The sequence below is a fragment of the Gymnogyps californianus genome, chromosome Z, assembly GCF_018139145.2.
Source record: "Gymnogyps californianus isolate 813 chromosome Z, ASM1813914v2, whole genome shotgun sequence".
In the NCBI taxonomy this organism is placed as follows: Eukaryota; Metazoa; Chordata; class Aves; order Accipitriformes; family Cathartidae; genus Gymnogyps; species Gymnogyps californianus.
In genome coordinates this window covers 47107877-47122997 of record NC_059500.1, presented here as the reverse complement: position 1 = coordinate 47122997, position 15121 = coordinate 47107877, and the positions used below count along the sequence as shown (strand labels likewise).

The window sequence follows — 15121 nt, the reverse complement described above, 5'->3', positions numbered from 1 at the left end:
TTTCTCTCTTCTTCTGAAGTTTAGTTTGCTACATCTGTCTCTCATCTTCAGAACTCATCTTTCAGTGATTTGGGCTTATTTTCCAAACTCTTCCTCCATTGGCTGGCTAGAAAATTGTTGTCTTTACAATTCTTAAGCTGGTTAATCTTGGCTAAACAGGGCGTAACCAAGAGGACATTTGTAAATGCAGCTTCACACTAATGTTTTGGCAATATGTCAGCTGTTGCATGTTAGAACTTATCATCTTTAAAATGTACTGGTGACTACTGAAATGTATACACACTGTTGGCATTTATGGAGGGCCCCATATTCCCAATGAAGTGTAGAGATGCGCTGGCGGGCAGCGTGACGGTGTTATCTGAAGGACCGATCCCGGCCCCAGAGTTGCAAGCAGCACAGCTCCCTCACTTGGTGATACTCTCCACTGTGTGAAGGAACAGCCCTGATCTCAAAATGGGTCTTCATCCTACTGTGTTAATCCCCGCACAAAAGGTACCTAAGACCAAACAGAAGCCTTTGACAGAAGTGAAGAAGTCTGCAGAGAATAAAAGGTGATTTCAGTGTAATCAAAGGAAACTGAAATGGAACTGTTCTCTAAGGTCTTTCTCATCCAAAGGCTGATCTCTTTACCTAGAGAACCAGAAGCAGGCAGGATAACCTATTTCACTGTCCTAACAGTTTTGTGTCACAACACAAAATTCAGCCATCTGCTTCTATTTGAAAGGTCACTGGCAGAAGAGATGGGCTTTAATTAGATTTCCTGCTCCCCTCAGTTCACAGCAGGCATCATTCCATGTTTACCTCACAGAGCCTGCTTCTGCAGCATCCTTCCGGACAAAACATTGACTAGCAATCCACCAGGTAGCTGTTCAGTTCCCTAGACTTGCTGGCTGACCTGACAAACCTCACTTAGCTGCGCTGGTGCCTGGTTTGCAAAATGGACATGCTGTTGCATTTATTCCTTGTAGTGTGGATGTGCTTTAACACTTTCAAGTTGCTTTCGTTCAAAGGCATTGGAGGAGCACTGCACATTTCAGTACTCTGCCTGCATTGATGACAGGAGAAAGAAACAGACATGGGTCTTGCAGTAGAGAGACCCAGAAGGCTGGACTTGCTCTCTGTTGTTTTAGTTATCAGTTCCACGTTACTTACTGTGGCTGATTTTATACCAAATACATTGAAATGCTAGGGATGCATTTATCATATTTAGGATGAACCTTGCTTAGCGGAAAACTTTATCTGCTTTCTTTCTGGGCTCAAAATCCAGGAAACTGGATGAAACATAAGACTACTCAGAACTAGCACACACAGCAACATGGTCCCAAACATCCTCTTTTCCCTTTTATTCACCAGCAGAGATTTTACCAGTGATACAGTTTTAGCTTGCAAAGCCTGCCATATTTCCACAGGCAGATAAATCACATAATTATTGCATTTTATTTTTTTTAGCATGAAGGTCTTCAGTGTGTCTCTGTGGTAGCTGTCATCTGAGGTAAGTACAGAGGTAGGTGCCCTCAGTGCCTGAAGGGTGGTCAGGACCATGTCCCCCTTGAGCCAAGGTGACAGCACAGCAGTGGCACTCAGCTCGGGGCAGCCCTTGCCCCGGCTAGGTGTCCCTTGCAAGGTGCCAGGATGAAGGCCACACTCAGGTCCCTCTCGGGGGGGTCCCACCCAGGCCTGCATGAAATGAGCACTTCCCTGCCTTCAGAGCTATTGCACTCTGCTGCCTTCCTTCCCGTGCGCCCATACTGGCTGGCCGCACATGAGGAAGCAACCCTCACGCTGAAACCAGAGAGGGATGTTCTTTTTTTTTTTTTTTTTTTCCCCTGCAGGAAAGGTCTGCTAGAAAAGCCCCTATGCTGACATGGTTTCCTTTTAAGTCATATTGGTCTGAACTTCTACCCCTTCCCTGTCCCACCCCTGTGACAAGCTGCAAGCGCTACAGCTCAGGAAGAAGAAAGCTGCTGAGAACCAGTACAAGAGATGTACTTTTCTCTCACAGGCACATCCCACCCCACTTTTTTTTCCCCTTCCTTTTCGCATTTGAGCAGTCTAGGTCACCTGTGCTCAAGAGATATTACCTGTTGCAGGGGTCAGTTTGCTGCTGCCGCTCCTGATCTTTCTCCTTTTTTCTCTCTACAGCTGCAATAGCTGTTTGTTAGGAGATCACCCCTCCTCTTTCCTCTTCCCCACCCCACGACGTCACCGTATGTAGCACTAAGCAGGAACAACACTGCACTTCCCGAGAAAGGAGTTTCTAACCCCAAATATCTCCACTCTATTTGCCCTGCCCCTCACCCAGCCTAGCCTAGCCTAGCTTAGCCTAACCTAACCTAACCTAACCTAGCCTAACCTAACCTAAATTGGTTTCTTGCTGTTGTACCAGTAAGCTAGTCTGTAAATCCCACTAACTTTGTCTCTTAAGCCAGAGCAATATTTTGAAGGGTTACTGAAGAGAAGAAATGGCAAATTACAAATTTCTTTTTCTCTTCCATTTAAATCATCAGCTCTACAACAATGCTAACACTATCAAATGATAAGAAAGGCTGGGAGCGTAGCATAAAAGGAGCATTTTAAATTACTTCAGATAGAGGAAAGAATTTTCCACTTCTTGTCTAGAAATGTCTGTTTATTCATGCCCCTGTGAAGTACAGACACTACTGGCAGAGGAAATGTATGTGTGCATCCTAGTTTACTTCTGCCCTTAAGTGTCTGGGATATCTCAGCATAAATCAGATGAAGAAGAATGTCATAACATGTTTATAAACTCCCTTCTGCCAATAAATAAGTTTTCACACTGGCACTCATGTTGAAAGCATATCCCATCCTACAGTGAGATTTGAAATTTGATGTTATGACTGAAGAAGTCACCAAGGACATAATGAGCATAGGATGTTAGGTGTGAGTACAAGACCATCTCCACTCCCTGTGGTGTCCTGGAAAGATGAGAAATGCCTCCCTGGCAAGTGGGTGATTTCCTGGCAAACACAGTGGGACACCGTGTTTTTCCTGGTTATGTCTCCCATCTGGGACCATAGCAGAAGGGTCACGCAGTTATGCTTGGCTTTCCTGCTGGTGTGGCAGCTCACTATCACTGCTCAAGAATCATAATCTTCTTCTAGGCTAAAGAATGTATTTCTTTCTCAGGAGGAAATAATAAATCAGCATTAAATAAAAGGTTAAAAAATTAAACAAATGGCTATTGAGAGGGTCAGCCCATAGCTCTTGCAAAACAGCTCCCACACTGCGTGCCTCTGGGAAGACAACTGGTGTGACTAATACTGCTGGGAGTTGAGCTCACAACTGTACGAGATCCAGCAGCAGGAAGAACAGCTCTTTTCAAACATCAGGCAAATACATAAAAGCAACAAAAGCTCACCTAGCTTTGTGACATGCAAAATCCCTCTTGTGGGCAGCTGCCAAGTTACAGCTCCCACAGATGACAAGGACACCTGCAAGATCTTGGGAGATGGCTAACAATTTCCTTCCGTGGTCCTGGCCACCCCCATGGCACAGCCTGGCAGGAGGCAGGGGGGCAGCTGGGGCGACCTGGGCAGCCCGCAGTCTGCTGTGCAGTGGGGCTCTGCCCCATGCTGGTGCCCCTGCACCAGCCAGTGCTACCCTGCCCTAGGCAGGGCTTTAGAGCAAAACAACCAGTGCTGAGGAGGTGGTGCCCACCACTGGAGTATTTTGAGGGCTTTCCTTTGACAGCAGCTTGGCCCTGTGGACTGGATGCCCACCACTTGCTGGAAAAAAAATCTCCTGGTGCGATGGCATGTGAAAGGAGTGATGCTGTCCTCCCAAAGGAATGATGTTGGTGCACTCCAAGCCTGCCCTGTGATGAGGTATTGAGGCATTGCAAGGGGCAATGACTAGAAAATTTGCTTCAAAGGTGTCCTTCTGACCTGAACTATAATGCTATTATAAATACATCCATTTGAGTGGCAATGCACTGCAGCGGTGGAGCCAAGGTACAAGGCTCATAAATCCACTAGTACCTGGATATTCAAATTCTTCTTTGGGAGATGTAGAATACAATTCAGCCAGTGGATTGTAGTAGATCTGGCCCATCAGACCTGATGCTAGCCCTTAGGATCTGATTTCACAAGCAAAATCCTTTTCTGAAATACAAGTTTTTTTCTGTGTACAACTTGCAGTTGAAAACGCATGTAAGGTCTCTTTAGCTGTGCAATTTGCAGTGGTGTTTTTGTAGTGTGATGGCCTAAGGGTATGAGAAAGGCAGATCAGTAACAAGAGGTAACAGCTTTTATTAGACTACATGGAAGTGGGAACACTTCCAGGCACACAGGGTTTGGAGAAAGGCTTTTATGCTTAAAACATCTAACAATTTTGTAAGCTGCAAAGACATTCAGATGAAAGCAAATATTAAATGACACTATTGGAACATGTTAGCTGGATATGGGAAGACTAGAATAAGTCCTGGAAAAAATCTAGCTTTTATTTTTGGAAAATAAACTTTCTTCTCCACTCCAGCTACTTCTCTTGCAGACAAACTTTTGTCTAGAAACTACTTAACCAGCATCAAAAAATTACTTGTGTATAACTGCTGGCATCTCTTAAAACAAGCTTCATGACTGTTCAGCATGTGTTAAGCCTGAGTCTCCTGGATTTCTCAAAATCTAAACAGATTGTAACCGCGTTTGGTTTCCTTGCGTCATGAAGTGGGAAAAACATGTTCTGTCTCGGCACGGTGCTTGTGTCAGGAACCATAGCAAGGGGGGGCTTTATGTGTAAAGTTAACACCAGCCCTGAAATGTTTCATGTGATATGGAAAGAATCTCATTCTCTTCAAACAGGAAACATCACCAGGATAAAACATCTGCTCCTTTTATGCATAGCTTTTTTTTCCAAATCCTTGCTATAAAAGCAATATGCGGATGTGTTTTAAGAAAAGAAACCATGTGTCTTAAAATTAATTTTCAATGTTCCTAACTGTTAACTTTATGTTTCCTTTCCTCCATGATTAGATTTTTTGGCTACCTGAATTCAAGCCTATGTTTTGGCCAGTGGATTACACTAGTTTAAGCACTGGTAAATCACAGCTCTTAAACACATGCCTAATTGGAAGCACACACTCCAGTACTATTGACTTCCATTAAAGTACAAGAGTGAATCCTGGGCTGTCTGGGGGCCGTGGGGCTGATGTGGTGCAGTACTGGACACTCTTATTCCTCACTAGCAGGCAGAGTATTTGCACAGTGCTGGTTGATGTTTATGTCGTGTGACCAAGACTGCCAGTGAGAAAAGGAAGGCTACGCGGAGGCAGCAGAGGAAGCAAAGTCATCTCCACACAGCAAGCAAGTAACAGGGAAAAGTGTCAATGTTTTTGTCTATACTCTCAAACTGGGCAAAAGAGGAAGCAGCAGCCATGCCAGCTTTATGCCTCTCACACCCTGGCGATTTTGTAAATTCAGCAGAGACCCTGGCTTGCAAACAGGTCCTGCCTCACCGGAGCTGACTTGCTGGCATCATCTGACAGAGTAAGTCACACTAGACAAAGTTCCTGGCTGCTTTAGGATGAGGAAAGGTGTACTGGGTGAGCAAGCATTTTGCCACGAGGGTAGACCAAACAGATACAGAGCTGGCAGGAGTTTTAGCTTTAAAATTTCATCAGGTGAAAAATGGACGAAGTTTGGAAATGCTTTTGGACAAAAAAAAATCCCAGCCAGTCTGTTTGGCTTTGGCCATCTGTGAGTGATCTTTTGCATTTACCATCTTTCAGGACAGTTCAGCTCCAATGCAGGCAGGGGTATTTCAGAAAAAGCAGACTGATGGCTTTTCCCTGCCACTGCCCTGCAGCTGGAGCAGAACAAGAGGAAGGATAAGGGAAGCCAGACAAGAGCCTCCTGGCAGCTCCTGTCCAGACCTCCCAAAATGTCACTTGCAGGAGATGTGACAGCCTTACCCTCCTTACTTGTGACTTCCTGGGAGCCTTTGAGGGAGCAGGTCATCTGGCCTCTGGATTGACTTTTGTACTTGCAACCAGCCCTACAACTCTGTAGGAATATGTTGATTTGGGGGATTCGTTACTTTCAAGCGTTGATCTCCCAGACTACAAGGTACTACCCCAATCCCGAGGCGGAGGTAATCAATAGAAAACTGACTATGCTTTCAGCATAAGATAAAAATGCAAACCATTGTGTTTCTGTAATACACCTTAATCCTGTTTTTCAGAAAACTATTTCTACATGGAAGCAACTTATTTTTATGACGCAAAGGGTGACTTCTTTTTAGGCTGATTATTATAACCTGGTTCTATTGTTCTTAAAGAATCTGAATCTGCATATTCAGGGACAATATAATCTATTTTTTTAGGGTAACAATTTTTTACAATTTAATTTTCTTACAGGGAGTGTTGTAAACAGCATCATTCATTTTACATTCTTTAAAAAATATCCTTTATCCTTCAGTAGATGTTCCTGTCCTTCCTTCTCATTCCCAACCAGCCTCTTTTCAGCAGAGTGGGAAATTTACTGGTTTTGCTAGGGAGGCAGTGAAAGGATTAACTAAATATCAAAGACATACCCAGTTCTGAAATGAGTCATGCTTCTACAGTCTCTGTGCTTCCCAGTTCACTGCACTCAGTTTCATTGCTGGATGAGACCCACGGGCCCATCAAATATACCACTACAATAATAAGGAGGAATTACTGCTTGATGGGCTGGGAGGTTTCCCTTTTTTTAAGTGTTAGCCATTACCAAGTCACTCATAATGGAAGTTGTGATAATAGCTTCTGACATTTTCTAGGAGTTTAATGGTTTGTACAAATAGTGACCGTTACCCTGCTATCAGGAACTGGGAAGGAGAGGGAGATGTGCCCTGTTTTTCTTTAAAAAAAAAAAAAAAATAAAGCTAAAGAGAGAAAATGAAGAGTTTAGTATCTTGAAATACTTCTAGTGACCAGTAATCATATTCAGCAGAAATCCTTTTTAAATGCATGTGAGTAGCTGTGAAAGGATTTAACGCTTGTCCCGAGGACAAGAGTGTGAGTTCTACTTGTCCTGGTTTTGGCTGGGACAGAGTTAACTTTCTTTTAAGTAGCTGGTACAGTGCTGTGTTTTGAATTTAGTGGGAGAATGATGTTGATAACACTCCGATGTTTTAGTTGTTGCTAAGTAGCATTTATCCTAAGTTAAGGATTTTTCAGTTTCCCATGCTCTGCCAGCAAGCAGGTGTGCAAGAAGCTGGGAGGGAGCATAGCCGGGGCAGCTGACCTGAACTGGCCAAAGGGGTATTCCATACCATGGAACGTCATGCACAGTATATAAACAGGGGGGAGCTGGCCAGGCGGCACGGATCGCGGCTCGGGAACTAACTGGGCATCGGTCAGCGGGTGGTGAGCAATTGCATTGTGCATCACTGGTGGGTTTTTTTTTTCCCTTCCTCCCCCTCCTTTTTTGTTATATTCCTTTTCATTACTATTATTATTATTATATTTCATTATTACTATTGTTAGTATTATATTTTACTTTAGTTATTAAACTGTTCTTATCTCAACCCACAAGTTTTACTTTTTTTTTCCCCTCTTTCCTCCTCCTCACCCCACTGGGAGGGGGAAGGGGGAAGCGGCTGCGTGGTGCTTAGTTGCTGACTGGGGTTAAACCACAACACTACTACAAGCAGCAGGAGCTTATTTTTAATCATTAAAAAATTATAATCACAAGAAAAGAGTCCACCTTGAACCCAAAGAGACTTGAAGAGAAAGTATATTAATTGCTTCAAGAGAGAGCAACATTTTTAAAAACATTCTAAGTCAAACAGGCTTTTTTTTTTTAAGAAGAAAAGCTTTCTGGCTTATATGTCTGTTAAGATATTTCCTTTCTGGGAAAATAAACTGTAACACACAGTACTCCAGCTACGTCCAGAGGAAATTGTGTAGGTTCTGGCCTACCAAGATAAGAAACTTGAGGAATACAGCCAACAATAAGAGTTACAGTGAGTAGACATGGTGGTAACTGGTGTGCAGGGGACAGATACACCATTTGAAATCTCAGTATTTAATCTCCTTAATGTGGATTTTGACTTTGCAAATGCATTACCATGTTTAAACAGTTATTTTGTAGAGGGGATTGTTAACTGTGTTTACTTCCACACTTTCAAAAGCAGATTACATTATTTGCTTAGAAGACTGAATTCTTCATTGCTGAAGGTAACGTGGTTTTAGGATCCTAACTGCAAGCACTTGGGCTCAAGAAGGATGGTCTTAGAAAATGAATCAACCTTTCAGCCTCTTGTGGAGAGAACTGAGGCAGGACATTAATTTCTCTGTGCTCATCTACTCATCACTTCCCATTGCTTCATCCTCAGCCCCCCTGAAATTAAAACAGAGGGTTGCCAGTTCACGTGAGCTGGGGATTTCAATCTTAATGTCGTACAGAGAGAAAAGGAATTCAGCCAGGACACAACTAATGAAAAGCCTAAATTGCATTTGGAAGCAAGGTGGGCTTGGCGGTGCGTTGCTGCAGTGGGGAGTCCCCACGGTAGCACTGCAGCTGCCCTCCAGTTTGCAGAATGGGCTGTGGTACTGCCATGTCTGCAGGCTGAGAAGAAAGATTGTCCTCGCTTTCCCTGTTAGAGTTTGCTCCTCTAGGAACCCTCAGCACTGAAAAAGCCCTTGCACCTTACCAGGATTCCTTGATGTCAGTAGAAGTGTGGGAAACACTGATACAAATGACTCATTCTTGACTATAGGAGGATTAGTAGGAAGATTTTTGGATGTTAAAAAGCACAGTCACCTTGTTGGAAAGGATCAAATGCAATCTTACTTGCTTTATTCACCATTTTTGCTTTGCATTGAATTCATTCTGCCAGTCAAAACTGAGAACTGACACTTTGTTATAAGATTTATTCTGTATTTTCGTTACCCTCATTTCTTGGTCTCCCCTCTGGTCGCTCCCTGGACGGACCAGCATTCCTCCATGACTCGGAGGGGGAAAACAGTGTACGGCTACCCCTGACAAGGGACAGGCTGGGTTGGAAGGGGTGAGGACTGGCAGGATGTAGCAGTCCATGGGCGCTATCTCCCCATGAGCAGTTCCTGATCTACTCTCCAGCCCACACCCCTCAACCCTGGTGTTGGTCTGCCTGCTCCACCACAGCCACTGCTGCAACTTCCCTACAGCTGCTCTGCAGGAGTTCACAGCTGTCCTCCCTAGCAACAAGGGCTAATCCTGGATGATTATATTTGGAGAGTTATTTCCACAAGCTTTTGTCCTGTTTGGCTTTGGGTTTTTTCTCTCTTTTGGGTCTGCTTTTGGGTTTTTTCCCAATTTAAAAATGAAGTAAAGCCAGAGCTGACAGAACAAGCCAAACCCATGGAAGAATTGCTTTGGACAGCTGCAGTTGACTATGACTTGTGAATAATTTTTTTTAGAGTAAAGTCTGGAATAAGTTTTCTTCAGTTCTGCTGTAGCTATTCTGAAGTTTCATGTGGGATACAAGGCATTTGACCCCAAACTCATAAATCCACTGCAGAAAACAGACTCTGCATAGATGAAACACTATCACTTTTACTGCAGTTTCCCAAAAAGTGCAGCACAGCACATGTAAACAAGGTGCTGTGAGACTAGCCATGAGAACAGCCACAACTGTGACTGGGACCTGTGCTGCACAGCACTGGTGCATGAGTCTTAGGAGAAAATTTATGAAACTTTTTGGACTACAAGCAGTCCCATCTTGGAAGGATTTTTTTTCATCAAATTTTTGACCGGGATTTGAGACTTCACTATTTTGTTCATTTCCATTTGAAAATAATGCATGTTAAAAACTATATTTTGCTACATTTGTTTAACTTCCAGAAAAATACTAACTGGAAGAAATACCAGACGGTTTCAGTTAGCCAGGGGCATAATATAGAGCTGACCTGGTAACACGGTGGTAATGAAATACAGATTGCTCCAAAATGTTACAATGGCAAGGAGAAGAGCGAGGGTCTTCTGACGCTTTCAGCTTTCTTCGTTTAAGACTCTTTACCTTTCTTTAAAAAGCTAGAATAAAACAAAGCTATATTGGTTTGCTATTTTCTTTTTCCTTTTTATTTGCTGAGCACCTATGTCTGTTCCAGGGTCCCCATCTTTAAATGGGTCTTCTAGACATTGTCTCAGTACAAATAATTTCTATTACCTTACAGTTGGCCAAAAAGTAATGGAAATCAAATGCTAGTTTATGATCTCCTGTCCATCATCTCTGAGATCTTCTTCTTTCTTTCAAGAATAGTTCATTTTTCTTTCAATTCCCTTCTGTGAACCCAATAGCAGTTTATTGATAAGCAGCATGCTCATAAAAAGCTGAAACACTGTCTTGCCAAAATAGATGTACATTCACCTACAATTCTTACACTTGTCTATAATCTCACTTTGCCCTCTAGTGCCCATTCTGTTTTTTTCCTGCACTGCAAAGTACCCTGTTGACTGAAATATGTCAAAACTTATTTTTATTTGGCGATGAGATTTTTAAGGATAGTTATGAACTAAAAAGAAAGCTTAATGGTATGAGAGTTTCTGAACAATTAGTGGGCCATGAATTAACATATACCCACTGCAGGCAAGTGAGGCAATAAAACCTGGGATCTTTCGTGAGAGAGCAGCTGAAAATATTTCATGCTATTTCCAAGTTTCAGTAAAAATGAGGCCATTTCACTAACAGTTTATTGCATTGCAGAAGCCACCTAGAATATCAGAACCAGAAAAGTAAGCAGGCTGAATGTCCTTTTATTGTACAGGCTTGAAGAAGTGCAAAAAACAAACAAGCAGCAGAAATAAGATTTGAAACAGTCTCGCAGTGGGGCCATTTCAAGTGCTGTTAGTTACAAAGCCTAAGAAATACACATTTTGCTGTAACATTTGTGGCAGGGTGTCACCAGGTGGAAAAATGGCTCTGATACTTTGCTGTGTTTCTTTGGTCTTTTCTGTTGTTCTGATCATGGTGAAGTTGTTAGCTGGTTTGATTTCTGGTATTTCAGCTTCCGACATGATATCCATCTCTCTCGTCACTTCTTAGCTTGCATCCATGAGTGGCAGAGTGTAGAGTATGTACACCCTGCAAAAGAGACCTGTATCATAGATGTGGTACCTGAGATCTGGTGTGCCATTGCTGTTGTTCTTACCAGTCAATTTTTTGTCTGGATGTACCTTTTTATTATCACCCCTTTGAATGATACTCTTCTGAATGGCTGGAGATAAGGGAAAGCTTTGAAGTGGTTCCTCACCTGATGCTTAAACCAACCTCTAGCAATTTCAGCCCTCTGGGACTAACATCACCCCCTCTTGGGAGCCACTGCCGTGCTCTCTCTTCTCTGCTTCTTTATGCCAGACCCAGAAGCCTGTGACGAATGTACATCAGCCTTGGCCACAGGAAATAGCTTTTTTTTGAAGTTGTTGGGTTTTTTACCAGATCTTTACAAATACTCATTAGGTAACAGAGCCTGGATATAACTCTGTTTTCCCCCTTACTAACATACAGCAAGTGACCAGGGCAAACATAACCATGTGAAATGGAGTTACCCAGGGACAATTTCGCAAGGGTAAAATCCGGGCTTGACCTCACAGAAATTAGTGGATTTTTGCCTAGTTTGTTGCAAGTTGTTTTAAAGAATTTGATTATATTGCAATTATTACTCAAGGCTATATGTGGTTTGGAGGGGAAATTCATTGGAATACCAAGGGGTATATGTTTCTGTGGGTCAATTTGTGAGCAAAGGGAAAGAGGCAGAAAATTTCATGCACCAATAAAACAGCTCTGAATGGTGATGTCTGAGATTGCAGTAGCCGGGATGAATACATCCATGAGCAAGTAGGATGTGCCACAGGCAGATGTGGCTTTAGGATACTTTTATGTAGAGAAGTTATTTATTTCAAATAAGCTTGTGAAAGAAGTTAAAAAGTGAATTTGAAACACAGCAGGAAGGAAAAAAAGCCTTTCCCCCAGATAGTTAGAGGAGGCAAAGATACTTCAATTAAATGTAACAATGTCCAACTGAGAAGTTACTGCAGAAGCCATAGCTACTGCAAAAAATATCCTATGCAGACAAATCCTTCTAGAATTACTTTACCTCTTTGAACAAAGCAAACATTAGAATGACTCAAATGTAAAAAAAAATACATTCTTGGAAAAGAGCATAGAAACTGTGAAAGAACAATGAATGGTCTCAACCTAAGCCAGGACCACTTACATAAACAATATACTACTTCTTTTTTGACACAGTCTCAATCAGTACAAATCTAGCAATTCCTGTAGGGTGAGGGATGTGTGGTCCGTTCACAAATATATGATTCTCTATATGTAGGTGAAATAGAGATGGAAAGTAGCAGCACATTTTCTCAGCAGAAAACACCATAGGATGACACTATTTGTCATAAGATTACAACCCCTTCCTATGCAGTAACCCGCACTGAAAAGTCATATAGATTAATTTATAGCTAGTGTAGACACGTTGCTTGCCAAGGGAAAAATCTACTTACATTGAATAATGCATTACAGTTGCAAAAATAAATTTCAGCAATGTAATTATTTAAATACAATCAAAATGAACTAGAAGCACTGCCACAAGATAGATCACAGAACAAATAATAAATATCAATATTTTTAAAGCTAAGTAATGTCAGGTCAAAATCTTTGTACCTTAGTTGTTAAGCTTCCTTGCGACTTTATCAATCAATTGAAGACATCTCCTCATTTCTGCACGGCTGATCTCCCAGGAGCACAGGTTGTGTTGTTTGTCTTTAAGAAAACAGTCTATTTTTTGGAAGTACTTTTTCAGTTTCAGCCTGTTGACTTCTTTACTCCGAAAGTAGTGGGTCTGCTTCTTGATTACACATGTCTCCAATTGCTCAATTTGCTGATAAAGTCCATTTTGGAATTGTTCTAAAGCTGTCCCATCCCAAGCAGCTAGAGTCAGATTTTTGCTAAAGATATAGAAGATGTGTTGGAAGATCTCTTCAATGGCCACTTTGACAGTCTCTTTCTGTCTGGGCTTTAGAACCTGCTCAGGAAATCTGAAGGACTTTTTCTCCCTTAGACATTGTTGAGGAAACTTTTTGCCCATTTTGTCCAAAAGTTGCAGGCTGTTCTCGATCACTTTTCTTTGCTGTAAAGGAAGGTGATTACACTGAAGACTGGAGATGGTGGTGGTGCACAACAGTATGAGGCCAATTTGTATCAAGCCAAAAGCATTCATGATAAGGATAAGCTCTTACGTCCCTCCTTTCCTGTGTATAAATTCTGAGAGACAGGCTGGGATGCTTTGAAGGTCATTCGTAGGCTCCTGTTTCTTCAAAATCGTGAAATTAAATTATTCTGTAGGAGAAGTTTTCTTTCATCATTTTTTGGTTTTTAAGGTTTTCCCCCTTGTGTATGCTTTTGACACTTACCACTTTCATTTTCTGCTTTATGACTTCATTGTCTTTTTTTTTTTTGCCACTTTCTTTTTATTTCAGCTGGATATTAGAATGTTATATATATCTTAGATTATCTGTTCCCTCTCCCTCAAAAATTCTACAGGAAGTACAATGAGAATTTAAAAGAAAAAGTTACAGAAATATCCTTAGTTTCTTAATATTTTAGCAGTGGAAGAACATGTTGAAATAAAATAACACTCTCAATGATGGGTCAGGGACCTACTGAATACTACTGCCATACTGTCTCCTCAGCATGATTTATACTTCCAAATTCAGTTAAGCTTTCTCTACCTATTTTCATTCAGGGAAAATATTTTCTTTCTCCTCACCTTTATTTCTCTTGACCATTTAGACTCAAAGGACAGAAGTCATATCATTAAAATATATGTGTGTATATATTAAAAAATGTGTGTATGCATTAATATACCTATGTGTATTTTAACACATACACACTGCTAATTAAATGAGGCCTTGATCTCACTTAGAGATTATAAGTGCCATGTAAATACAAATACACACACGGGAACAGGTTAGATACTTGGACGAAATACTTTTTTTCCCCCATATGAGTAACTGAGCAATAATTAGTATCAATGCCAGTAGACCACAGGTCTGAATTCTGACGTTAAATGGGATGAGAATGAATAGAGAAGACAAAAAATACTCTAAAATTCAGCCGTTTGCTTTCCCTAGCCATATAATAGAGGAGGTTAGGACTATCACAGTACATTGGGAAATCTGGCTCCTGTCTTTGATTTTATTTTAATGAAAGCTAGTCTTAAACTATCATTTTTCTGTCTCTCCAGCCTCCTGTGCAAACATATCTCATTGCAAAGGCAATTCTCTGCAGGTGATTATGCCTTGATGAAGAGGTCAGATAAACTGGTTTTTTAGTCTAAGACCTCATTCTGTATTTTTGTTCTGTTATTGCACCCATTGCTATGTGGTTGGCTTCATTCCCAGTCTGGTAGTCACTCTGAGCAGATTTATGATACTACTTTAGGGCTTCCTTTGTGTTCAGCACATAGGTATTTGGGAGGCTTTAAAAAGTCATAAATTAAGCTGAGCACAATTATTCACATGAGCAAACTCCTTGGATGCCCTGATGTTGCTTAAGCAACCTTGGATTGGATGTCCTGCCAGCGTGAGGAAAAAATAAATCCTCTATCACCTATGAGAGTACTAAATAAAAAGAGTAAGAACAATCAGAGCAGGTGTCCTGGTTTCAGCTGGGACAGAGCTAACTCTCTTCTTAGTAGCTGGTACAGTGCTGTGTTTTGGATTTAGTGGGAGAATGATGTTGATAACACTTTGACGTTTTAGTTGTTGCTAAGTAGCACTTATCTTAAGCCAAGGACTTTTCAGTTTCCCATGCTCTGCCAGCAAGCAGGTGTGCAAGAAGCTGGGAGGGAGCATAGCCGGGGCAGCTGACCTGAACTAGCCAAAGGGGTATTCCATACCATGGAACGTCATACCCAGTATATAAACAGGGGGGAGTTGGTCGGGAGGGGCAGATCGTGGCTCTGGCATCGGTCAGCGGGTGGTGAGCAACTGCATTGTGCATCACTTGTCTTGTCTTATTTCTTTTTTGTTGTTGTATTCTTTTTCATTACAATTATTATTATTCTTAGTTAGTAGTGTATTTTTATTTTTACTTTAGTTATTAAACTGTTCTTATCTCAACCCACGAGTTTTACTTTTTTCCT

The 15121-nt window shown here is 41.6% G+C and overlaps 1 protein-coding gene across 1 annotated transcript; it reads right to left on the bottom strand.

The window, feature by feature from the left end:
- Positions 1-12640: 12640 nt before the first annotated feature.
- Positions 12641-13195, bottom strand: LOC127027653 (interferon epsilon-like). The gene has a single exon (XM_050913457.1). It carries the CDS (start codon positions 13193-13195, stop codon positions 12641-12643), a length of 555 nt encoding a protein of 184 aa, XP_050769414.1.
- Between the last annotated feature and the right edge of the window lie 1926 nt (positions 13196-15121).

Excerpts from the sequence above, each read along its gene's own strand:
- LOC127027653 (XM_050913457.1), bottom strand. The coding sequence starts at position 13,195 with ATGAATGCTTTTGGCTTGATACAAATTGGCCTCATACTGTTGTGCACC.